The following is a 25,880-nucleotide window of genomic DNA, read 5'->3' as shown; positions in this document are numbered from 1 at the left end:
AATTACTTAGCCAAGTATGTTATGTAATTTTAATAGACAATTTATTCAATTATATTGTTCGACCTTTCAGTATAATTATAATTCTATATAAGTGAAACAAAACATGAAATGTTCGAAAAGGTGAGCGGCTAAAATTGCTAGAAAGTTATAGTACAAGTCCGGATGATGGCTTCATAAATATACGATTTTAAAGTCATAAATCACATAAATATATGGTCATAAAAATTTTGTGTACAAAAAATTGTCTATACGGCCTGTATAGGCCTATATAACCCGTATAAGCCTATACAACCAGTATAAACTTGTATAGGTACAAACAATGACCGACACATACTAACACAACTCAGGTGCTATACAGCCCGTATAGCCCTATACAAGCCGTATAAGCAAAAGATGATGTATGAGGATCTAAAACGGTGTACGAAGATCTAAGTCTTATTATTAAGTGGATGATTTGCTTTCATTATTTCATATTATCCCTTTATATCAAATTTGAAAACGAATGTTCCTGATTTCAATTATTTCAAGCATAAGTTTAAAAAAAGAACAACCTTTGATATAAACAATTTACAAGCCACAAAATTGCCTATTATTTTTTATAATTTATTTATTCTTTTTCTGGTGGGCCAGGCTCAAACGTACCAAAAAATCTAAGATCCACGTGGCATAAGAAAAACCACAATCTCAATTCTCACCCACAAAGAATCAGCAACCAAATCCAATAAACCAATCACATAATGCTGACATGTACACAATCTAATCCTTCAATCCTGTTAAGTTTCCATAAATAACCCTTCAACTCCACTTCTCAACCATCAACAATCTAATATCCAATCACAACCCCATTACATTACACCAATGGCAACCTCTGCAATCCAACAGTCAGCTTTCGCCGGTCAGGCCTCGTTGAAGCCACAAAACGAGCTCGTCAGGAAAACTGGCAGCTTTAATGGCGGACGCTACACTATGCGCCGTACCGTCAAAAGCGCACCAAAAAGCATTTGGTATAATATTTTATTAATACTGTATAAAGTAGAGTAAAAGTAACATTTGTAATTAAAAAAATATGTACCGCTTCTTAATAAAATTGTTTAATCCTCTCGCAGTACACCAAATATAAAAATATTGTTTCTTAATAAAATTTTAATTATAAAAATTCAATTAAGTGTTTTTGTTTTTGAGTTTTTTTATTAGTTAACTAACTGAAACTATTATCGGTTTAATAGGTACGGTCCTGATCGCCCCAAATACTTGGGCCCATTCTCTGAGCAAACCCCATCATACCTAACTGGTGAATTCCCCGGTGACTACGGGTGGGACACCGCTGGATTATCCGCTGACCCCGAGACATTCGCCAAGAACCGTGAGCTCGAGGTGATCCACTCTCGGTGGGCCATGCTCGGCGCACTTGGGTGCGTTTTCCCCGAGATTCTTTCAAAGAACGGTGTGAAATTCGGTGAAGCCGTCTGGTTCAAGGCGGGTTCCCAGATTTTCTCTGAAGGCGGGCTCGACTACCTTGGGAACCCGAACTTGATCCATGCCCAAAGCATTTTAGCTATATGGGCTTCTCAAGTTGTTCTCATGGGCCTTATTGAAGGGTACCGTGTTGGTGGGGGCCCACTCGGTGAAGGGCTTGACAAGGTTTACCCGGGTGGGTCTTTTGACCCACTTGGGTTGGCTGATGACCCGGAAGCTTTTGCTGAGTTGAAGGTTAAGGAGCTTAAGAACGGTCGGTTGGCTATGTTTTCAATGTTCGGGTTCTTCGTTCAGGCCATTGTTACCGGAAAGGGCCCGATCGAGAACTTGTCTGACCATCTTAGTGACCCGGTAGCTAACAATGCTTGGGCTTATGCTACTAACTTTGTGCCCGGAAAGTGAGTTAAATGATTGTAAATTTAAGAATGGTTATGAAGTTATATTACAAGTTTATGGCTGTTTTAGTTATATTCTTACTTGTTTTTTTTTTCCAAAAATTTTATTTGCAACGTGATGGCTTATAAGATTAATCAAATACAATTTCATGGATTGCCAATTTAGAGAAACAATTTGATAAATGGAATTTAACATTATATTATATATATCCTGATAAGTTGATTAAAATGAAATAAAAATGTAGTACAACAAATTTAATAATTTGTATGAAAAACGTTAAAGTGTTTTTTAATTACAATTGTAATGAATTTCAAAAGTTATCAGACAAATTTCTTTTACTTTTAGGACTTGAACTCTATATTTTTAAGTGTTTAAGAGATTTTGTCTGTCATCCGGTCCTATGATGTAGCAACTTTAAGCTTCATAACATTTATTGGAACCGATTATTTTAACCGGTTATTTTATAGTTTATACATATTGTTTAATAATTATCATATTAATATAAGGGTGAAGGGAGTTGTCTCGGGGTAGTTGAAATTGGGATGGAAATTCAATTTGTATCGAAGGGGAGAAGACGGTGTTCCTGCACATCTTTCACCTTCCTCCCACCGATGCTAATTTGTGTTTTGTTCTTTCATGGAATCGGGGTGGCCATCCCAATTTGGATGATTTTTTGTCAGTACTGAAGGGCCGAGGTGGTGTTCTTGGTGGCCCCGATGGCATCCTTCCACCACCTCGATGACAACTTCGTTCAACCTAATTAGGGTGAAAGAGACACTCCTCATCTTAACCAACCATGTAGACATGTAGTGCAGCCTCATCTTAACCAAAAGTACCAAAAACAGTTGTGGCAGTGTTCCCGATTTTACCTGATTACTTTCCCGAAGGTGCCCTCATCCACCCTTAAAGATCAATTAAAAAACAATTTTTCTTATTAAAGAGCCTTTGACCTGATGGTACTAAGCTAACGAATAAGACTTTGTGTTTGTAATGTAAGAGTCCAAGTGTTGTAGTAAACAAAAATGCACATTTTATGAGTAGAATTAAATAGTGTGCGAGTTGTTAATCTAACTACCATTTTCCCGTTCATCAATTTCCTTAAATAACACCCACGTCATAGCCGCCATCAATCATTTGTCATAGCCGCCATCAATCATTTATCTCCGCTTCTATAGGAATCCCCTCGGTCTCCATCTCCGGCAACTCATTGAATGAGTCAAGATAAGATACCGACTTGCAAAGGTAAGATTGGAAATAAGCTAATTATAATTTTGCACAATTTGCTCAATAAACTTTAGTCTACTCGTTTAAGAAATATGCTTTCTTTATTAATCTGAACAATTTCAGTTACTTTATGCGATAAGCTTTAAAGAAAAACATTATAAAAATAAAAAATAAAAATAAATCATTTTAAACGCCCACCGTGGGGCTCGAACCCACGACCACAAGGTTAAGAGCCTTGCGCTCTACCAACTGAGCTAGACGGGCTTTTGTCACTTACTATAATGAGTGACATTTGATTACAATGTTAATGCTTTCTATAATGGGAAAATAAATCAGTCTGTGCTCAAATCCAGGCCAAAAGTTTTTAAAATAAGACAAGCAAGTCATAAAACATAGAATCTGTCATCATAAGTTCAAACACAAGGTAAAGATAAAGATTCAAACATGAAAGTATGAGGATATCCATATTTACTTATTTAGTAAATTCGAATTAAGACCGATATATGTCTCTAGGCGTATATTGTTCAAGGAAAATACACGTTTAGAAAGGGTTAAATGCCTACTCGAGTCGAGGCCTCCGACCTTGAGAGGTGAGGTTGGGCCAAAACACATGGGCCTCACTATCCTTAAACCAGGAGCCTAATAAAACTGGGCATAACTCGTCTTCGCGCTTGGAATTAGGGTACAATCATGACAGTTAGAAGCGGTCCTGAGCTCTAGACTAATAAGATAATGCTGTCTATTCAACAACTCATTTTTTATTTTTCTTTTTTGTATTTTTGTTTGATCTAAATAATTATAGGATGAAATATGCTAGCCAGGATCTCCATTTAACACCTCAAATCACAGCCTATATCCAATTGGCCAATCAGATCATGCTGACTTGTACACATCCTAATCCATCAAACTCTTATATTTCCTATATATAACACTCCAATTCTTCACCATCTCATAAAACAGAAGTAATTAAGTATTACTTATTACCATTCAATCTTCTTATACACAAATGGCAACCTCTTCAATCCAACAGTCAGCCTTTGTCGGCCAGGCCGCATTAAAGCCACAGAACGAGCTTCTTCAGAAGACCGGCAGCTTCAATGGTGGACGCTTCACCATGCGCCGAACTGTCAAAAGTGCACCACAAAGCATTTGGTAAAACAAAGCTCACACACTCATATATTCTCATTTTTTTTTATTTTCCAAATTTATGTCAATATTTTAATTGGTTTAATAGGTATGGACCGGACCGCCCCAAATACTTGGTTCCATTCTCTGAGCAAACCCCATCATACCTAACTGGTGAATTCCCTGGTGACTATGGGTGGGACACCGCTGGATTATCAGCTGACCCCGAGACATTTGCCAAGAACCGTGAGCTCGAGGTGATCCACTCTAGGTGGGCCATGCTTGGTGCACTCGGGTGCGTTTTCCCCGAGATTCTTTCAAAGAACGGTGTGAAATTCGGTGAAGCCGTCTGGTTCAAGGCGGGTTCCCAGATTTTCTCTGAAGGTGGGCTTGACTATCTTGGGAACCCGAACTTGATCCATGCCCAGAGCATTTTAGCCATCTAGGCTTCTCAAGTTGTTCTCATGGGCCTTATTGAAGGGTACCGTGTTGGTGGGGGGCCACTCGGTGAAGGGCTCGACAAGGTCTACCCGGGTGGGTCTTTTGACCCACTTGGGTTGGCTGATGACCCGGAAGCTTTTGCTGAGTTGAAGGTTAAGGAGCTTAAGAATGGTCGGCTGGCTATGTTTTCGATGTTCGGTTTCTTTGTTCAGGCCATTGTTACCGGAAAGGGCCCAATTGAGAACTTGTTTGACCATGTTAGTGACCCTGTGGCTAACAATGCTTGGGCTTATGCCACCAACTTTGTGCCTGGAAAATGAGTTGAATGGTTGTAAATTTGGTTATTGTTATACACTGTTTCAAGCAAAAGATTTCATATTTCAAGATTACTTTTTCTTTCCCTTGTGTGGTTGACTTTATGAATAAATCTCTATGACTTTACATTGCAAGCTAACCATCATTGGAGTTTATATATTGAGCTAGACAGCTAGCAGCAGAGGTGAGAAATGAGATGGTAAGGGATGCAAACACGTCTTTTTGTATGATCTCCGGCGTTTCATCAAAACTCAAGCCTCATCGTCATACCCTTAACCTACAATTTTAATGAAACAATAATGGTGTTAACTAGTTTGCATTGTATATGTTTTGTACATAACATCTGTTACTTAATTATTTTATTGATGATTCTTAAAAAATAGAACTCATTGCTATACACTAGCAACAAAATTTTAACTATGATATGGAGGGGTGCGCCAAGCCAAGGCTAACTTGCTTGCTCACATGTTACCACTATGTGAGCCTAAGATTATTTTCCTAGATTCTCTTATTTCACTCAATCGTATTCTATTTCTTAATTCCAAAAAGTCAGTTAAAAAAATAACAGTAATAAAACATAATAGATTAATTACAGTAATTCTTCAGTATTTTTTTTTGTTACCATATTTCAAAGTATTTTTTTTTAATAAAACATACATTTTTTACTATTGACTATTTAATATTTCTTTCATTTAACACATTTATAACTAGATGAGGACGCTTTGTTAAAAATGCTTTTATTCCGAGCTCGTCAAGCATGCCAATAAGCGATAATCTTATCAAAACACTTCTAAAAACATATACAGATAATATTTAAATTTTACTCTATTTTAAAATTACATATTTACATATTTTTTATGATGATAGAATAGAACTTAAACTCTCACCTCTTGGAAAAGAAAACTCCTAATCCAACTCGTTAGAAAGCAAAGTCTTATCAGCAAAAAGCCTTGCAATTACTTTCAAAATATTCAATCCACTCAACGAAAGAAAGAAGGCGGATTACACACTTTGTCTTAACGAATTACATTTTATGGGCCACAAACACGGCCCAATCTAATCGTTGGTAACTTGGTGTACAGTTGTACACAACTTTTCTGTTCTTTTCAAAAACGTATTTATTTTGGTTACAAATAATACTGCAAGTCAGTGACTCAGTGCCACGAAAGGGACACATGCGCTTTTTTAGAGAGGACGAATTTAAATTTTGTTTAGCTTTACGGCCTCCGTAATTCAATATTTGTTATGTTACCATACCTAACTGATAACTGATAGGATTCAAAAGTCGCATCAAGCCATCGTGTGTTGTAGAAACAACAAAGAAGATGGCAAGAGCGAGATACGACTAGAGGGGATGTAGGAGAGCTATAGGGGCCAAAAACTTGAGCCCGACGGGAATACTTGAAAGTTGAAACACGATACATAAGGGGCGAGTATAGACCATGACGAGTATGGGATTAGCCGATTAGGTGACACCCAACCCGATTACCAGTGGCGGACCCAGAAATGTTTTTCCATGTGGGGGGGGGGGGGGGGGATTTTTAAGTGTCATTATCATTTTATAATATTTTTTTCTGGTCGGATCATACTAAAAAAGATAATCAAACTAAATTTCATATAATTAACAAAAAGTATGTCAAACATCATTAGAAATGTATAGTCAATGACATAACTAGAAAACTTTAACCGGATCGTCGTAGTGTTTGTTATTTTTTAGGATAATAGCATAATAATAACTATTTCACCGATACAAAATAGATAGATGAAGTAATAACATAAAAGAAACAAAACTAAATACACTAAGAAAATACAAATAAATAAATGAAATGCAAAATAAAAGAGTTTATTTAAACTTTTGTTGTTATTATTATTAAATATTTCACATTGAGAAGGAAAAAAATATGACATGGGATTTGACAAAAGAAAAAAAAAAGTATGTCACGACACATGCTAATGTCAGTGCTTCTTACCATTGCTTTGAATGGATTTGATTAAAAAACGAAAACCACCCACACTAGCAAAAAAACACACCAAAATGCCTCATCATCTTCTTCGCAGCCTCCAACCAATGACAAGATCAATCGCTTTTAACCGGAGATTTGAACAAAAATTCTCTTTCGAATTTTACAATCGTATGTTGGTAACTTTTTTCAATAATAAATGTAAGAAACAAGATAATAGAATTGGTCTATTTTAATATTATTTTAGTTTGTATTTAACGGATGCGATAAATAATGTTATGTTTTATCTCTTAAAGTGTGCTTATATATTATTACAATAAAATAATAAAACTTATTATTATTAAAATTAATAAGTCAAACAAGGGGATAAATACAGAGGAATATATTTTAATACAGATAGTTTATAAGATTAAATTAATAAGTAAAGGGAAATAATAAAATAAAATAAATAAGTTATTTAAATTTGACTACCGACGCACGTCAGCTTTTACTTTGTGAAGTTACTTTTACATAAAAGGTGACTCATCTTCATTTTGAAGGGGTTTATCAAAGAAAGATGCAGGTTCTCAACACTCATACTCTTCATCAGAAAAAAATTCTAGTCAATCAAAACTCACTGTTTTATTTTTCTCAATGGTTTCAAAATTTTAAGGGAGGCTATTGAAAAGTTTCAGGGGGGGGGGGGGCGCTCGGAAATTTCACGTATATATAACTCTAAAAAGCAAAAACTTAAGATGGACGGCTGCCGCCCTTCCTTGGGCTTTAGGTCCGCCAATGCCGATTACTCGATACCATTTTAGGCTTTAATTTTTTAACATGTAAATTTCATGATAATATAAATTAAAACGATAGTTAATTTCATTGTTACGGAATACAAGATATATGTACATTACATTACCAACTAGTTAACAGAATTTGCGTGTTGCGATGATAAATCTATATTAAAACAGTTAAGTTTTTTAAGGTAACAACATTAAAGGAATAAAAATAAATGAATACACACCCAAAATTCCAAAATAGTATATGCACTTGTAAGGCTCCGATTTCGGTGCCCTACATTGGATGTTGAATTTACTTATAAACACAGTTCTAAATATCAGAGTTAATTAAAACATTCGCGGAATATTAAAACTTTAATAAAACATTACACATTAAATTCATAACTTGTCTTAAACAATATCTTGTCTTTCAAAATCAAAACCATTAATTAATAAACGTCTTGAGTCTTCAGATGTCAGACTCTTATTCTTCTGTCATGTGTCCCCCGCTCAAGCCAGCTGTCGCATCCTACTCACTCGCGTGCATACTAAAAGTCAGCTACGCTGAGTGAGTTCTAGTTAATCATACAACATATCACACATTCATAATTACATACTTTACATACTTTTGCACACGCTTTTTTACTTTCATACTTTCGTTTATAATACTTACTTACCTTCATACTTTTTTCTTTCATAGTCATAAATTACGTTTTAAAGAACATTGCGCTCTATAACCTTCGCATGTATTATTAGGGTATACAACCCTTTAACCTTCACATATATTATTAGGGTATGCAACGCTTTAACCTTCGCATATATTATTAGGGTATGCAACCCTTTAACCTTCGCATATATTATTAGGGTATGCAACACTTCATCCTTTGCGGATATTATCAGGGTCTGCAACCCTTTAACCATACATTACCTTTCATTATCATTATCATTATCACATTCATACATACCTTTCATAATATCATACTTTCTTTCACTTACTCATATCATACTTACTACACTATACCTTCCTTAACAATACGTGCAATATCCGAAGATCGTTCACGTACTGTCAACATTCATTCATAATACAAACATAACTATCACAGTCATCATTAAGACATACACTTACCATTTAAGGTAAGTGTATTAACATTCACATTGAGTATGCACACAGCCCCGAAAATATAACAAGGAAATGGGGCTAGAAACTCACATGAACTCGGTTACGTTCACAGTTGATGGTTATTCCTTTCCTTAGTTTGCGCGACTAACTGTATAACAATTACATGTATCAATTAACTATCACCACCCATATCACGTTTCTAGTCTAATTATAATCCTCAACAAACGGGGGTCCGGGGGCAGCGCCCCTGGCAGCAGGGTTCTAGGGGCGGCAGGCTCTAGCGGGGTCCAAGGGGCGGAGCCCCTACCTCGCCCACTTATTTGCTATAACAAATTAAGCTTGATTCGTTAACTGATTCGTTAACTTACATGGTCTGATTCGTTAGCTTAATTCATTATCTTTCACCATCTGGTTCATTAGCTGATTCTTTATTCTGGTTCGTTATCTTAACACAGCGAATTGTGAGTAACGAATCACCCAATTCGTTATCTTGACAGGGCCTGATTCGTTATCTTAATATAACGAATGGATGGATAACGAATTTAAAGGTTCATTCGTTATCAAGTCACACGAATGAGTCCCATTCGTTATGACTGCGTAACGAATGATCAACCATAACGAACTGTCAACAGTTCTTATCCAGACTTTGACTCAGGGTTAAAGTCAAAATCGTCAAGAACGTCAAAACAGTCAACATCGACGGATTCAGCAATTTAACCTCAAGTCTCAACCAAATGACACGAATTTGGTATCTATGGACTCATAATACCAGCGCCAACAAACCCTAACCATCCGTTCATCCATATATTCGTGTTTATGTGGTGCGTTAACTCAATACACGAACCCGGTTGTTCATGCTAACAATTAACCTATCTATTGTTAACGAATTCGAGTAAGGTTTTATGCATCGGGTTTGTTTTTACCATTTAAACATAATCTAAGATTTCTAGATGTAAACCGGACCTAAACGAACAAGTTCTCGATATAAACGTACCTTAAATGAGTCGGTTTACGAACATGGTCTAGTCTTGATGTTGTTTTGGTTCGTCACGACGTTCTAGCACCAACGGGTTCGGGTTTCCACCTTTGGATCTTGGCTCGGGTTATAGGATAGTGTTTGTGTGTGTTTTTGATGGTGTAGGCTATGGTGTAGAGATGGATAAAAATGGATAGGATTATGGTTTAAGGGGTATTTATACTCCCTTAAGCCCGTGGACCTAAGGCCCATTCCATCTCTTATTCCATCTTCTAAAGTCCAAGCCCGCTCTCTATTAGTTTATTTATGTAATCCGATAAACGACACACTATAAAATAAGCGAAATTTATTTTATTAACTCTTTCAAAAGCAGGATGTTACAACACTTGTATATACGATACAGACAAACAAATCCCAAAATAGTATCGGCATTTGTATAGCTACGATTAAAATATAACATATCTAAAATAAACAAATTTTAAAATACAAGTTTAAGTACGAGAAATTTTTGATATTTGCGGCCCATATTTTTCCAAAATTCATTTTGTAAGTCCCGAATCTGGATCACTACAATTATGATATCAATATAACAAGTAAAGGTGCAGAATACCAATACTTGGTGATTCAAGAACACTAGTTAACAATAAAGAGTAACACGGGATTGCTTCAAAACACACGTATATTAAGAATACGTCAGCTGCTTAAGCACTTACAATAATTGTTCACAATAGCTAGGAATGAACAACCTTAACCCTATACATGACATAACTATATATAGGGACACCAACCAGCTAACCGGCCCAAACAACCAAAAGCCCGCCGAGAACACAAAGTTGTTCTTGGCTCACATCACAGCCCACATCCCAAGCCCAAAACAAATCAAACTAAACACAAACTAAGCTCAATCCACACAAACTAGGCCCAACAATCTCCCCCTTGGTTTGTAGCTTTGTCTTTTAGTCATATTCCATGTAGTCTATATCAGCATCTTTCAAAGCACCCGCCCAATATCTGCATCTGATAATTGAAGCTACCATACTGGTGAATTCTTTCGCAGCCATTTCAAAGATCGGATCGGCAATTATCTGGATCGTACTTAAAGTCTTGATATCTCTTTCTTTGAACTTCAGTAGGTCTCTTGGATCAACAAATCTTAACTGACCCTTTCCCTTTGCCAGCTTGATGACAACTGTAGCAGTTACACTGTCATACATCCAAAATCTCATGTTGTCCAATGTGCCGTCTGGAATCTCGTCTGGTATAGGAATATGAGTGGCTTGTCTGTGGCAGGCCACATGACATTGAACATTGTTTTCCCTGTCTTTGGATCTTGGACTCCTTTTGCCTTCTTCAGAAAAGACTCAGCCGTCTTCATATTAGGGAAACCTCTGTCGACTTGTCTTCTCAGAAAGTTACAGAAATCTATACCGCGTTTATCATTCGTTGGATTGGTGAATGGAGCATTAATCAGGTCACTAAGATCTACTTTGGTCCATGAACCAAAGTTTTTCATCTTCTTGTAATACTCAGTTGTTCCTGACTTCCTCTTAACCCACCACATATTCTTATCCGCATCAAAACCCCACGATATAACTCCAAATCGATCATCGTATTTGTCGGAGAAACCCTTTTGAAAGGTAACAACAAACCTGCCTGGATGATCCAATGATTCCACATTCTGATTCGAGTTCTTCATCACCAGCAGTTTCTTCTTCCCCTTTTCAAGTAGATTCTTCTTAATTCTATCTGATTTCTCCTTGGAAACGGGGGGAGCATCCATGTATTGTTGTAGTGATTCTGACTCATCAATGTTGTCCACAGGATGAGCAGAAGAGCTGCCACCTTGACTCACGTTGGGTACTTTGGAGGCTACATCATCACTACACTTAAACTCATCTCCAAACTTTTGAAACAACTTTTGTTGGAGGTCAAGATACAAGGAAGTTAGTTCTCCCATGTTGGACTGTAGTTCTTTTATCTTGGAATCTTTATCAGAATTACCTGCTTCCAACTCTTGAATACGAACATCTTTGACTACCGAATCTTGTTCAAGTTCAAAAACCCGACGTTGTAATGCATGAACATCAACAGGAGCATCTTCAAGAACCACACCTTTACCTATATTCCGAAGATAAGCTTCCTGCATAGCCAGAATCTGGGCAACCTTGTCTGACTTACCGGAGCTTGACTGACCCTGAGTGTCTGGGCCAGATGAACCGGAGGGAATATCTGTAGTGTCGGTGTGTGGAATATCTGTCTCATAATCAAATTCACTGACAAAATCACTAGTCAACAAATCATGAAATGATGGCTCAGCAGTAAATGTATCTTGTTCAGCTTGTACTTCTGGGGCAGATGTCTCAGGTTGAGTAGTTTATTGTTGAGGGCTGGTTGTTGCATCAGTGGATGTTGGTGCATTTTGTGACCGTCGCTATGCAATTCAGACCAGCGGAGACGCCATAGGTGAAGTTAGAACAACTTCGCCTTAGGCGAAGTTAGAACAACTTCGCCAACGGCGAAGTTAGGACAACTTCACCTTAGGCGAAGTTATCACAACTTCGCCATAGGCGAAGTTATGAACAACTTCGCCTACTGACGCCTACTGAAGTTTATATATATATGCGTGTGTCTTGTTTAGTTTTAAGAATCCAGTAATTCAGAGAGTTGTGTGTTACAGTTTGAGTGTCGAGAGAGAACAAACAGAGAGAGAGTGTCGTTAGGGACGACCCGAGGTAGAGCTCACCTCGGGTCGGACGTGTTTCTGTTTATGTTACGGTATGTAACGTGTTTGTTTAATTATTATTATAAAGAATCTGCAGATTTGTTTATCCCGTTCTTGTATTAGTTTGTGTATTTGTTCGCGTACGTGTTTGTGTTCTTCATCTTTACACCAATAAACGAGTCTAGGAGGATTCCGCACTCCTAGACCTCGTGCGGATCTCGTATCGATCGGCGACGCCCCGGGGGGACTTACATGTGGTATCAGAGCCTTAGGCTCTTATGCTATGGTTCGAGATCTGCGTTTTGGTGTTTCTGGCACGTTTCTGTGCGTTTCTGGCCGAACAGCGCCGCAGGCGAAGTTATTGTTCATCAGGCGAAGTTGCCGTCACTGTTCGTAGGGTTTCAGCGAAGATATAAGGTTAAGCGAAGTTATGGACAGGCGAAGTTATAGCCAGGCGAAGTTATGAACAGGCGAAGTTGACTTTAGGCGAAGTTAACGAGATTAAAAAAAAAAAAAAAAACCAAAAAGAAAAAAAAGAGTGTTTTGGAGTTTTCGTCTGTATGGCCAGGTGTACACGATTATTGTGAGACCGAAGACGTTCCATCAACGAGTGAAACTTGTTATCTCTTGGTCTAACGTGTGAACAAATACGTGTCAACTCTGGATATGGAGTTGAGTTTGTGAATGGGATATTGATTGAAACTGGATATTGACACATATTTGGGTGTTTTTGGGCAATGAAATTGTTGTTGTTCGAGGTTGACCAACTGAAGAAAGTCAAATTGAACTGAAGGTTTTTGTCATTACTGGATTGCGGTCAGAGCATATTATTTATGTTATTTTCAAGGCGTTCGAGAATTGGATCCTGAAACGTGATGCTTATTTATTAGAGTGAAAATTCTGGAACAAGTTGGATTTAATCGGGAACTAAAGTGTTTATGTTCTTGATCGTTATCCCTGGTGATTGAAGATGCTTCGGATTAATTAATGGTCATGTGTTAGATTCTGTCAAGGTGGTTTTGTGATGAAATTGATCACTTGATGTTGAGTAGTTGAAGATTAAACCTTATCGTATGCCGACGAATTGGTGAAGTTGTGGAGGACGCCCAACTTCACGTGTTGGTGAAGTCAGATGGACTCACGTGATTGGTTGAGATGATCTGTTGGCACGAGGATGTATGCATTTCAAAGACCTCAATCTTTATAGTCGGAGAAGCTTACACTGAAGGGGAGATCTGATATGGAAGACGCTGGGTGATTGGTAGATTTGTGAAGCTACAAGACAGTTTCAGACACGGCTGGTAGAAGAGCAAACAGAAGATCATCAGTTAAGAGGGAGTCTGTTGGTGCATGTTTTGTAACAGATGATCTTTCGTGTTTGTTAGAATTGAGAGCAACGGTCAAAGGGGAGACTGTTGGTGCATTTTGTGACCGTCGCTATGCAATTCAGACTAGCGGAGACGCCATAGGTGAAGTTAGAACAACTTCGCCTTAGGCGAAGTTAGAACAACTTCGCCAACGGCGAAGTTAGGACAACTTCACCTTAGGCGAAGTTATCACAACTTCGCCATAGGCGAAGTTATGAACAACTTCGCCTACTGACGCCTACTGAAGTTTATATATATATGCGTGTGTCTTGTTTAGTTTTAAGAATCCAGTAATTCAGAGAGTTGTGTGTTACAGTTTGAGTGTCGAGAGAGAACAAACAGAGAGAGAGTGTCGTTAGGGACGACCCGAGGTAGAGCTCACCTCGGGTCGGACGTGTTTCTGTTTATGTTACGGTATGTAACGTGTTTGTTTAATTATTATTATAAAGAATCTGCAGATTTGTTTATCCCGTTCTTGTATTAGTTTGTGTATTTGTTCGTGTACGTGTTTGTGTTCTTCATCTTTACACCAATAAACGAGTCTAGGAGGATTCCGCACTCCTAGACCTCGTGCGGATCTCGTATCGATCGGCGACGCCCCGGGGGGACTTACAGTGGATGGTATGGTGGTTGTTTCAGATTCACTAATTAGCATGCCAGGCCTCGGGTCTTTCTTTCTTCATTTGCGTGGACCGAGGTCTGCGGCTGGATCTTCAGCTATGTCTTCTTCATTGATTTCAGCAACAGTCTGAGGAGGCTTCAGAGCAGTTGACTGTAACAAAGCTTTCACAGCTTCCAAATCACCTAAAGTCTCAGTACTTGGAGAGGTATCTGACTGAAGGTGTTCAGTTTCATCTTCTTCATCATCAGAAATCTCGTAAGTTGCAACACGTGGTCGAACTGGTGCCACGTGTTCATCAGCAACCTGAGCTATGACCGGCTCAGCTTCTGTTTCAGCAAATTGTCCAAATTTTACCAGAGCATGAAGGCCCCGATAAACGAGCTTGGCACCTTTTCTGTTTTGTTTCATAAACCCAAACGTATTGGGTCCCAACGACTTCATATCCATAGTGTCGACAGATTTTACAAGGTCTGGAAAGTGAGAGTCGAAAATCATCTGCAGGAACCTTGGATACATGAGGAACATCTCCTTCTTCTTCCCTTTCAGATTGCTCATCATTTAATTGAAAACGAACTTGGAATAATTGTAATTCCAATCCATGATCAAAGCAGTGATAACAGACATCTGAGTATGACTAATCTTATCAGAGTCCCCTTTCCTACCGGACACGCAAGTGAAAAACGTGTGAATCAAGAATCTCCAGTATGGGTGAAACAGTTTCTTGATTGCCGGAGTATAGGTGCCCTCGTAACCCATTCTTGTAAGAACCTCTGTAACAGCAGCAGTGGAGTACTCAGTCGGGTAATCGGGTTGATCACCAAACAATAACACCTCTCTCACAACAGTCTCAGTGATACTAACTGGCTTCTTCTGAATTTTGGAATCTATGGATATGACTCCACCTTGTCCGTGTGGGTTGATTGAAGCATTGTTCCAGAAATCCGTGATCATCTTTTTGCAAATGACAGGATTCTCTCGTAGTGCGTGAGAGATCCTGCACGTGTTGAGGCCGACAATCATAGAGTTGAATTCCTTGTGAGTTAGGGGTGGATCATATAAGTATCCAGCCACGTTGTGCGAGTCAGCAATCTTTAACGAATTCTGATCAGCCATTTCTGCACCAAACATATCAAGTTAGACAATATATCGAATGACTTGATAGTATCAAAATAAGTTCATGTTTTATTAAGGGATTTTGGGCCATAAGATTGAAACTGGCCCAAAGAAAGAAACATAAGATGGCCCAAGTTCACAACTCTGCATAGGTTTGGGCCAAACAGTGAGAATTAGGCCCAGATGGAGAGAATGAGGCCCAACTAGATAGATTTCGGTCAACAAGGATGGTTTTCAGTCAATGAAAGTCAAGAAAACAACCGAGAACTGGAGTTCTAGGTCACTTAGCCGAGAACTTGAGTTTTCTGTCAGTGCAAGGTGTTCTCGGTCAACGAAAGTCAACTGAGAACCCTTTGACAGCTGGAGACAGAGAACCCCTTGGGCTTCCTTCTTGGAAGTCATGCAATTCATCTTCAACCCACCGAAAACTCAGCCAAAACCTCCATTAAACCTGCAAATTGATTAAAACCAAACAGCCGAGAACACATGGACCCTCATTAAACCCTAAGATGTCCATTCAAAAACCCTAATTGCTTATAGACTCCACGAAATCAGTTTCGCAACTTAAGTTAAGCCCCTGTCAGAATTGAAATAACACCTTGGTCTATACCTGTCAAACAAAGAAAGACACTCTGAGGATGATTAGTAGAGATGGCTTAGACTTCGGCTTAGAGGATTGAGAGAGAGAAAGTTTTTGATATTTTTGATAATGATAGTGAAAAATAACTCACTGTCATTAAATTAAACCCAACCTGGGCCGAGAACTGTTGGTGCATGTTTGTCAGTAGTTCATAGTCTTGTAATTGTAATCGAGTCTGTATTGTAATTGTGTATTTGATTATGTTTTAGATTGTGTAACTAGCAAAGTTGTCAACAAGTTTGCTCAGGCGAACTTGTTGAACAAGCGAAGTTGTCAACAAGTTCGCTCAGGCGAACTTGTTGAATATGCGAAGTTACAGACAACTTCGCCTGTGGCGAAGTTGTCGTGTATATATTCACTGTTTCAGCCGAAACGTAAAGAAGTTGTTAGTTTAGGGTTTCAGTCAAGTGTTCGAGTTTAAGCAGACGTGTTTGCTAGTTCCAGAGTCTGTATTAGTGACTACGAGTCACGTGTTTGGTTATTAATATAACGTGTTTGATTCATTGCTCGTGTTCTTCTATATCTACACTCGTAACCTACCTACGCAGGGATTCCGCACCTGCGTTGTTAGAGAATATCCCGTGTACGATCCGTCCAGGAACCTACAATTGGTATCAGAGCCGATTGGCTCGATTGTGAGGTTCGGGATTTCACGCGAGTGTAGTTTCGTCTCGTTTGACCTCTTCGCGAGACGTATTTTTGTTGGGATTGTGTTCTAATAGTGCTTGACAGTCATTTTCAAGCCTTAGCATTGATCGGGAGCTTCTGGTTTGACGAAAACAGATCTGGAAAAACTTCCAGGTTCATCGGGCGAACTTGCTGATATTCAGGCGAAGTTGTTAAATTCTGGCGAAGTTGCCGTCACTGGAGTTAGGGTTTTTGGCGAAGATATAAGGTTTGGCGAAGTTAACCACAACTTCGCTCAACTCATAAGTTCGCCTTAGCGAAGTTATCCGCAACTTCGCTTCACACTTAAGTTCGCAGATTTCATAAGTTCGCCTTAGCGAAGTTATCCACAACTTCGCTTACTACCCAAGTTCGCTCAACTCATAAGTTCGCCTGAGCGAAGCGAAGTTAAGACCTCAGCGAATTAAAGACCTCAGCGAAGTTCTCTATTCAGCGAAGTTGACCTTCAAGCGAAGTTATCCTTAACTTCGCCTACTGAGCTGTTTTAATATTTTCTTTTTTTTTTCAGGTTTTTCAGGTTTTTACAAGGATGTCGTCTATCAACATCTCCGATTTGGTCAAGATGGAAGTTGAGGCAGGGTCAGCCACTAAGGCTCCGAGGTTGATGAAGGGAACAGACTTCGTGGCATGGAAGGACAGATTCATCCAATACATCAAATATCAGGATGCCAAAATGTGGGTGTGCATCCAGGATGGATATATCCCTCCAACTGCGCAATACGAAGGACGTGACGTGGTGAAGAAGTACAGTAAAATGGAGGACGAAGAAAAGAAAATGTATGAGGCCGAGAGCAAGGCCCATGCAGCGATAACAATGGCACTTCCTCAAGAAGTTCTCCATACGTTCCGAAAGTACACTTCTGCAAGAGAGCTTTGGGATGCTCTGGAAAACAGATTCGAGGGGAACGTAGGTATCCGTGCCTCAAAGATTAAACTCTTGAAGACCCAGTTCTCCGTCTTCAAATATTTGAAGAATGAATCTTTGGATGATATTATCACCAGATACTATCATCTAATGACAGAGCTTAGCAATTATTCGATTGCCTACCGAGAAGAAGAGATCGTCGAAAAGCTTCTCGATGCTCTCCCACCGAAGTGGGAAATGTACACCGTCCTTATGAGGGAAGACAGAGACTTTCCTAACTGTGATTTGGAAACTGCAGTAAACAAGCTCAGAACTTATGAGCTCAATATGGTTCGAAAAGAAACACCAACAGACCAGATACAAGACCCTGGTATGTATGGTGCAAAGATTAACTCAGGCTCAAGCTCGAGACCTGAATCTGCAGCTTTTTACTCAAAAGGGGAGTCAGGTCCCGACTCTCCTCATGATGGAAACGTTTCTGTAAACACGAATGGTGATGTATGTTTCGTTGCTGGAGGATCTAGTACTTCAAAGCCTCAAGCATCCACAAGTAGTTTTTCTGTAAATGCATCAAGCAATAATTATACCAAGATGCCTATGAGTGTAAAATCTGCTGAAGAGCAGTTTGCAGTCTATGCTTCATTTATTGCTTCCTACGAAAACTACATCCAGGGGAAGATTGTGGACCCTGCTGTTCTGGATGAGGATTATGACCAGATCGATGCTGATGATCTGGAGGAGATGGACTTGCAATGGCAAATGGCCATGATAGTAAGGCGAGTCAAGAGTTTCATGAATAAAACGGGGAGAAAGTTCGTTGGTGGTCGGCCCGGGTTCGACAAGTCCAAGGTAAGGTGCTACAATTGTCAACAGTACGGGCACTTTGCCAAGGAATGCAGAAATGAGAGGGTTGAACGTGGACAAGGTCGACCTACACAACACTCAGGAGTTAACAGAGAGATAAATGCCATGTTGACCAGAGAGGCAGGAGAGTACAACTGGAATCAACGCCCAAGTGGTTCTGGTGAACAGGCTAACATGGCTGAGACTGAAGCTGAAGAATGTGAGAAGGTTGAAGAAACAGAGAAAGCGAATGAAGAAGAAACCGCCTTCATGGCAAATGACAAAGATAATCGCTCCGAGGTAAGTCCTAAAACTATTTGTACTAGTTGTGAGAATTTGTCTGAGCAACTTAAAACAATAACTGATCAGTATGTCCATTTAGATGCTGACTTTAAAACTGTTAAAGAAGATCACCATTTTACGAAAGCAAGAGAAACGAGTTATAAAATTAAAATAAAAGCATGTGAAAAAGACGTTCAAAGCTTAAAAATTAAACTTGCTGAGAAAATTGAAATAATTGATCTTAGTTATGAAGTTTTGGAGGAAAAAACTAAAGTGATTGCTGATCGGGATAAACAGATTGCTGACCACCAGGTAAAGGTGGTGGAACTGAACCGCAAACTTGAGCAGTTCAGGAATTCCTCAGCCATCCTTGATCACCTCGTGAGTGATCCAGGTACCTCTGCAAAGAGGGGAGGAATCGGATATAATGAAGTTCCACCACCCTTTAACCACAACTATACTTATAATCCGAGTGTTCAGAAATCTGTCGATTTCGAAGTTCCTCAGACAACTCCAATCAAGATTACAAAACCAAATGTTAGCTGTGGCGAAACAAGTACGCCTGTTTCTAGTGTGAATATTTCTGTATCAAGTCCAGTCTCATCAGATTCGGATATGTTGTCCGAATCTGGTCAGACAAAAGAGAAGGTAGGTTTACCCACCGATGGAGATAAAAATGAAGTTTCTAAAAAGAGTTCTCCACTCAATCCGTACGTCCCACCTTATGTGAGACGAACGGCTGGTAACACTGCCTCTACATCCAAACCAACATTTGACAAGAAAATGGAGGGTAGATGTTGCTTTAGATGTAACAAGTTAGGACATCTTGTTGCAGATTGTCCTTTGAAACCGAGATTTAGAGATGTGAAGCCAAATAAAAATGAGGATAAGCGTCATTTTGTTCCTGCTAAAAATGAAAACTTTAAAAAATGCCAAAATGTAACGAATTCAAGTTTTCATAAAAACCAACCTCATTTTTACAACCAAACCACAAGAAATAACACTTTCTATTCTCAAAGGTTTGGAAGGCATTACACTCAATCTGCAGGGAGATTCCCTAACAGGACGTACAGAAATTATCCTGATGCTAACTTGAGAAAGCCAGGATACGGGATGTATCGATCCAAGACCAATTGGTCTTGGGTCCCAAGATTCTAACTCATTGTTTTATTGTGCAGGAACAGTTGAACAGGGCTGCCAACAATCTGTGGATTGTAGATAGCGGCTGTTCCCGGCACATGACTGGCAACAAACACTTGTTGCAAGATTTAAAACCTGTTCAGGGAGCTAGAGTTAGTTTTGCTGGTGAAAGCGGAGGAAGAATAACTGGGAGAGGAACTGTGTCAAATGGGAGAATGACACTTGAAAATGTAAACTTTGTGGAGGAATTAAAGCACAATCTGCTGAGTGTGTCGCAGATCTGTGATAAAGAATACACTGTCCATTTCACTAAGAATGAAGCGATTGTATTGAAGCCTGGTTTTCATATACCAGAAGAATGGATAGTAATGAAAGCTCCACGTGAAACGAATACATACGTGATGGATATGAGGTCTACTGAAATGGCCACCAGAGAATCATGTTTAATGACAAAGGCAAGCGAATCAGAATCAGAGTTATGGCACAGGAGAATGGGACATATTCATCTTCGTAAGATGAACTTCATTGTCAAAAATGGGCTTGTGATGGGCGTTCCCTTAAAGAGTTTTAACTTTGAAGATAAATGCATAGCGTGCAAGAAGGGAAAACAACACAAGAAAAGCCATCTCACCAAGACGATCAACTCAATTGATGGTACTCTAGAACTACTTCATATGGATCTCTTCGGTCCGGTGAATGTACAAAGTTTAGGCGGTACTTCTTACTGCTTGGTGATAACTGATGATTACTCGCGATACTCGTGGGTATATTTTCTGAAAACGAAAGACGAGACGACTCAGATGGTAAAGAATCTCATTACAAAAGTCGAGAACGTCATGAGTAAATCAGTTAAATTCATCAGAAGCGACAATGGGACAGAGTTCAAGAACTTTGAGATGGAAATCTTTTGTCTTCAGAAGGGTATTGAGCATCAATATAGCGCTCCGTATACTCCACAACAGAACGGAGTAGCTGAAAGGAAGAACCGAACGTTGATTGAAGGAGCCAGAACTATGCTGGCCGACTCAAAGCTTCCTGTGATGTTCTGGGCTGAAGCAGTTGCTACAGCCTGCTATGTTCTGAATCGGGTGTTAACAGTTAAGAGACTTGGAAAAACTTGTTACGAGCTTATGCATGGAAGGAAGCCCAACTTGTGCGGTCTTGAACCTTTTGGGTCTCCTTGTTCGATTTTGAAGACTAACTCGAAATTTGGTGAAGTAGCCGATGAGGGAATCCTAGTCGGTTATGTTGTTGGGACTCCCAACAGACGGGTCTTCAATACGACAACTTGCAAGGTGGAGGTGGTTTGTAACACCGACATTACTAGTTATCAACCGCCAAAACCAAGCAATGGACCTGCTGAGCTTTTTGACTATGTTAAACTGTTTAAGTCGTTTAACGTACCTAATTTGGAAATTGCTGAAGAAGACGAAAGAGTTGTGACGAAGATGATATTTGATGAGGAAGAGGAGCTAGTGCAACATCAGATGATAGAAAAATCTCAACCTTCCACATCAAACCCTATCGATACCTCTGCGGCCTCAACTGAAGATGAGTTTATTAATCCTTTTCACTCTCGGCCTGAAACTACCATAGATGAGATCTCTTCAAACTTGGAAGACAATTTACATGTCGGTGCTGTTCCGACCACGAGAATTCACAAAGATCACCCTTTGGAGAATGTTATAGGTGATGTGTCCTCTAGTGTACAAACCAGAAGTAGTTTGAATGAGCACACCTGTGTTTATACAAGCATTAAAGATACAGGTATTATGAATGAATGTTTGTACTCTTGCTTCATAAGCCAAATTGAACCAAAGAATTATCAAATGGCTTTGAAGGACAGCTCGTGGGTCGAAGCTATGCAAGAAGAGTTGGCTCAGTTCGAGAAAATGGAAGTTTGGACTTTGGTCGAAAAACCAAAGAATGTGCATGCTATAGGCACGAAATGGGTGTTCAAGTGCAAGAGAGATGAAAAAGGGATTATTGTAAGAAATAAGGCGAGGCTGGTTGTTAAAGGTTTTAATCAGCAAGAGGGTATTGACTACAATGAGGTTTTCGCTCCTGTTGCCCGGTTAGAAGCGATTCGATTGTTTTTGGCGTTTGCTGCTTTCAAAAAGATGAAGGTGTTTCAGTTGGATGTAAAGAGTGCGTTTCTTAACGGGAAAGTTGACGAGGTTGTGTATGTTGAGCAACCACAGGGTTTTCCTGACCCAGACTTTCCTGATCATGTATACAGGTTGAGCAAGGCGTTATATGGTTTACATCAGGCACCTCGTGCCTGGTATTCAACGTTATCGGACTACTTGCTGGAAAATGGTTTTGAAAGGGGTTTGATCGACAGTACGCTGTTTGTGAAGAGAGAAGGATGTGACTTCTTACTGGTTCAAGTCTACGTGGATGACATCATTTTTGCTGCATCAAGAGTATCCATGTGTCAAGATTTTGAGGCTGTCATGAAGAAACGTTTCGAGATGAGTGCTATGGGTGAACTAACTTTCTTTCTAGGATTGCAGGTTGATCAGAAGAAAGATGGGATGTTCATTCATCAAACAAAGTATGTTCATGATGTGCTGAAAAGATTCAAGATGGAGGACAGTTCTCCATATGACACTCCAATCTGCGTCAATCACAAATTGGGAGCTGAATCAGATGGTGACGCAGATGTGGACCCTACTCTGTATCGGGCGATAATAGGTTCTTTAATGTATTTAACTGCTTCTAGGCCTGATATAATGTTTTCTGTTTGTCTTTGTGCTCGCTTTCAGGCAAACCCAAAGGAATCTCACATGAAAGGTGTGAAGAGGATTTTGCGGTATCTCAAGGGCAAGCCGAAACTAGGATTGTGGTACCCAAAGGGAGGAGACGTTGAACTGGTGGCATATACTGATTCTGATTATGGAGGTTGTAATCAGAGTCGGAAGTCAACAACAGGAGGCTGTCAGTTTCTTGGAGGAAGATTAGTTTCCTGGCAGTGCAAGAAACAGACATCAGTTGCAATTTCAACTTGCGAAGCTGAATACATGGCAGCATCCAACTGCTGCTCTCAGGTTTTATGGATTCAGCAACAAATGCGCGACTATGGTCTGAATTTCTTACTCACTCCTATTTTAATTGATAACACTGCCGCCATCTCAGTAATTAACAATCCCGTGAAGCACAGTAAAACTAAGCATATTGACATTCGTCATCACTTCATACGGGATTGTGCTGAGAAGAAACTGATCAAGATCGAAAAAGTTGATACACTTGAAAATTTTGCTGACTTGTTTACAAAAGCGTTTGATAAATCCAGATTTCAAAACCTAATTGAGCTAAATGGGATGATCAATCCCGAGTAACCATGTCTTTGTTTTTGATTCAAAAAAAAAAAAAAAAAAAAAAAAAAAAAAAAAAAAAAAAAAAAAAATCTGTTGGTGCATGTTTGTCAGTAGTTCATAGTCTTGTAATTGTTATCTTCGCCTATATCCTTTTATTTTAACTGTTTTGTAGACGAATTTACTGATGAAGCGAAGTTGTTCCCAACTTCGCCTCAACTTTAATTTCGCCTGTGTATCTTACATCACAACTTCGCACTTGCTACACTGCGAACTTGTGAGTTACATAAAACGTCTCTAACTTGATTTGTTTTGTGCAGATATGGCTGCAGTTGGAGGAACTGGTGGTGATGATGGTGATGAGCAACGACAATTCTTTCCAGCTCATAACCAATACATTACTTTGGATCCTGACGCACGAGGCGTTGACGACTACAGGGAGATTATCACTTTTCTCCAGAGATCAAGGGTGTTTCACGCGATCACTAATACACTACCCATATCTCTGCCTAACATACAAGATTTCTGGCAGACGGTGTATTATGATTGCAGACCTGAGCCTCCGGTGATGCGAGCAACCGTCAATGGTCAAAACATACAGTTTTCTTCGGAAGACATTCGGTTGGCTCTGCAGTTCGGCAATGAGACACGAGACGACCCAACGGAGTTCGTAGCTCCTTTCCGTGACGGAGCATACTTGAGAATGGGTTATTCGGGTCCGCTGGGGGACTCGCAGAGGAGGAAAGGCTTTCTGCTGGACCAATGGCGTTTTCTGATGCACGTGTTAATTGTGTGCATGTCCGGCAGGAAAGCAGGAACAGACGGGATGGGTGCGACGATGCAATCTGCCATGACGGCCCTGACTTACAATCGTCGTTACTCTTTTAGTCAGATGATTTTCTATGAGATTGATCGTCAGAGACGGGCGACGGCGCGAGAACGATTTATCATGTATCCGCGATTTCTTCAAATGATTATTAATCATGTCGCTCCGTCTCTACCGCAACGGCGTCCTATTCGATATGTTGAGTGTGTTACAAAGCGTATTTTTGCTCAATGTAGGACGTCGAGCACTCGTAGCAACCCTGAACGCCGTCCAAGGCATACTCCACTTTTCGGGTATCTCATCAACCCGGAGTATGTTCCTGCAGGAGGGGACGAGTTCAGGGATCCCCAACCACATCAGGCGGCAGCACCTCATGCTGTATCAGCTGCGCCTGTTGTATCTTCTGCTGCTGTGCCAGCTACTATTGCACAGACTATGTCCACGGCTGAAAACGTTGATCTGGATGCTGCTTTCAGTGGACACGGTTTGTTTGATATGGAAATCTCGGGTCCTCAAGTTATGGATGCTTCAACAGCAGCTACTTCGGTAGCTGAATCCGAGTTAGATGAAACGTTTGCTGAGGCCAGACGGCTAATGGTGACTCGTGAAAGGATTTCGGGTAAGAGGCCGAGAGTTGAGGAAGAGGAAGGAGATGAGGAAGAAGCGGTACAACTTGTGATGAGACGTTCGCGACGAGAACAACTAGGTATGGCTACTGGAGCGGGGGAGACTTCAAGGCATGTACGTTTTGCTCCGCCTGTCTTGTCAGGTATGTCACTGCTTCCTACTACTGCACAGGTTACGACTGTCGAAGCGTCAGCTCCAGCAGTGGTGTCTCTACCACCACAACCGTTTGATCCACCGGTGGTAGTCGCACGCTTCGTTGATTCGACTATCACAACAACTGCAGGGTTACCAAGTGTACCACCTGCGGTCACTTCTGCTACTGATGTTCCACCAACTCCATTGCCTACTTCAGATGCTGAACGGATTACATCACTAGAGCGTATTGTTGCCGAACAGACTAAGACTATTGAACGCCTAGTGGAATCCAATCGACTACAAGCTGCCCTCCTGGTAGAACATGGCCGAATAATTGATGCCTTCAAGGATTACTTGGCATCTCAGGGGGAGAAGACGTGTAGGGGCGATGAGTTGAGAACGAAAAGTCGAGAAGATCATGACGATGATCCCAATGCACCTTCGGGTGCAGGTGGTGAGCTGCCAAGAACCTCTCAGGCTCTTGGGGCTTCCACAACTGAGGGGGAGTCTACAGATGTAGCTGGTGATGTTGTTGTTGGTATGGGTGATGATGCTGATGTTGAGGACGTTATCGATGCTTTAAAGGAGTTGGATGATGAGGAAGACGATGAGTTTATGGATGATGACGACGTGTTGCCCGTGGATGAGATAGAGAGGATTGGGGAAAAGATTAATGTGGAAAATGTGTTAGAAGAAGGTGAGATAATGGATGATGATGTTGAGCATGACATTCCCGAAGTGGAAAAGTCGGGTGTTGGTGATGAAACGGTGTTGGATGAGACGATGTGGGAAGAGCAGCCTAGATGGAAGGAAGAATATGCTCATTGGTTTGTCAAGACCAAGAAGCCTGCTGTTCCAACCATGTTCAGAAAGAGCTACAATATTAAAGGGTATGCAGAGGC

General features: G+C 40.1%; 1 protein-coding gene, 1 non-coding gene and 1 pseudogene across 3 annotated transcripts; 2 read left to right on the top strand and 1 right to left on the bottom strand.

The window, feature by feature from the left end:
* Positions 1-832: 832 nt before the first annotated feature.
* On the top strand, positions 833-2,045 carry LOC143573265 (chlorophyll a-b binding protein 5, chloroplastic-like). The gene is made up of 2 exons (XM_077058192.1): positions 833-1,004; positions 1,227-2,045. The coding sequence occupies exons 1-2, from the start codon at positions 859-861 to the stop codon at positions 1,876-1,878; spliced, it is 798 nt and encodes a 265-aa protein (XP_076914307.1). The 5' UTR covers positions 833-858; the 3' UTR covers positions 1,879-2,045.
* A 1,242-nt stretch (positions 2,046-3,287) lies between these two features.
* On the bottom strand, positions 3,288-3,360 carry TRNAK-CUU (transfer RNA lysine (anticodon CUU)). The gene has a single exon. It is a non-coding gene; the product is annotated as a tRNA-Lys (tRNA).
* A 397-nt stretch (positions 3,361-3,757) lies between these two features.
* On the top strand, positions 3,758-5,046 carry LOC143573264 (chlorophyll a-b binding protein 36, chloroplastic-like; annotated as a pseudogene). Its single transcript, XR_013142396.1, has 2 exons — positions 3,758-4,248; positions 4,331-5,046. The product of XR_013142396.1 is annotated as a chlorophyll a-b binding protein 36, chloroplastic-like (transcript).
* Positions 5,047-25,880: the final 20,834 nt, after the last annotated feature.

Source organism: Bidens hawaiensis, unplaced genomic scaffold (assembly GCF_021521415.1).
Source record: "Bidens hawaiensis isolate Kalapana, Puna unplaced genomic scaffold, B.hawaiensis_p1.1 tig00026265_1, whole genome shotgun sequence".
Lineage (NCBI taxonomy): Eukaryota > Viridiplantae > Streptophyta > Magnoliopsida > Asterales > Asteraceae > Bidens > Bidens hawaiensis.
Note: the sequence above shows the minus strand (reverse complement) of the source record. Positions and strands in the feature narration are given on the sequence as shown.

What these genes read in the sequence shown, in the direction of transcription:
- LOC143573265 (XM_077058192.1), top strand. Translation starts at nt 859, where the DNA reads ATGGCAACCTCTGCAATCCAACAGTCAGCTTTCGCCGGTCAGGCCTCG. An exon ending in AGCGCACCAAAAAGCATTTG is followed by an intron (nt 1,005 to 1,226) that starts GTATAATATTTT and finishes TCGGTTTAATAG; the next exon opens with GTACGGTCCTGATCGCCCCA.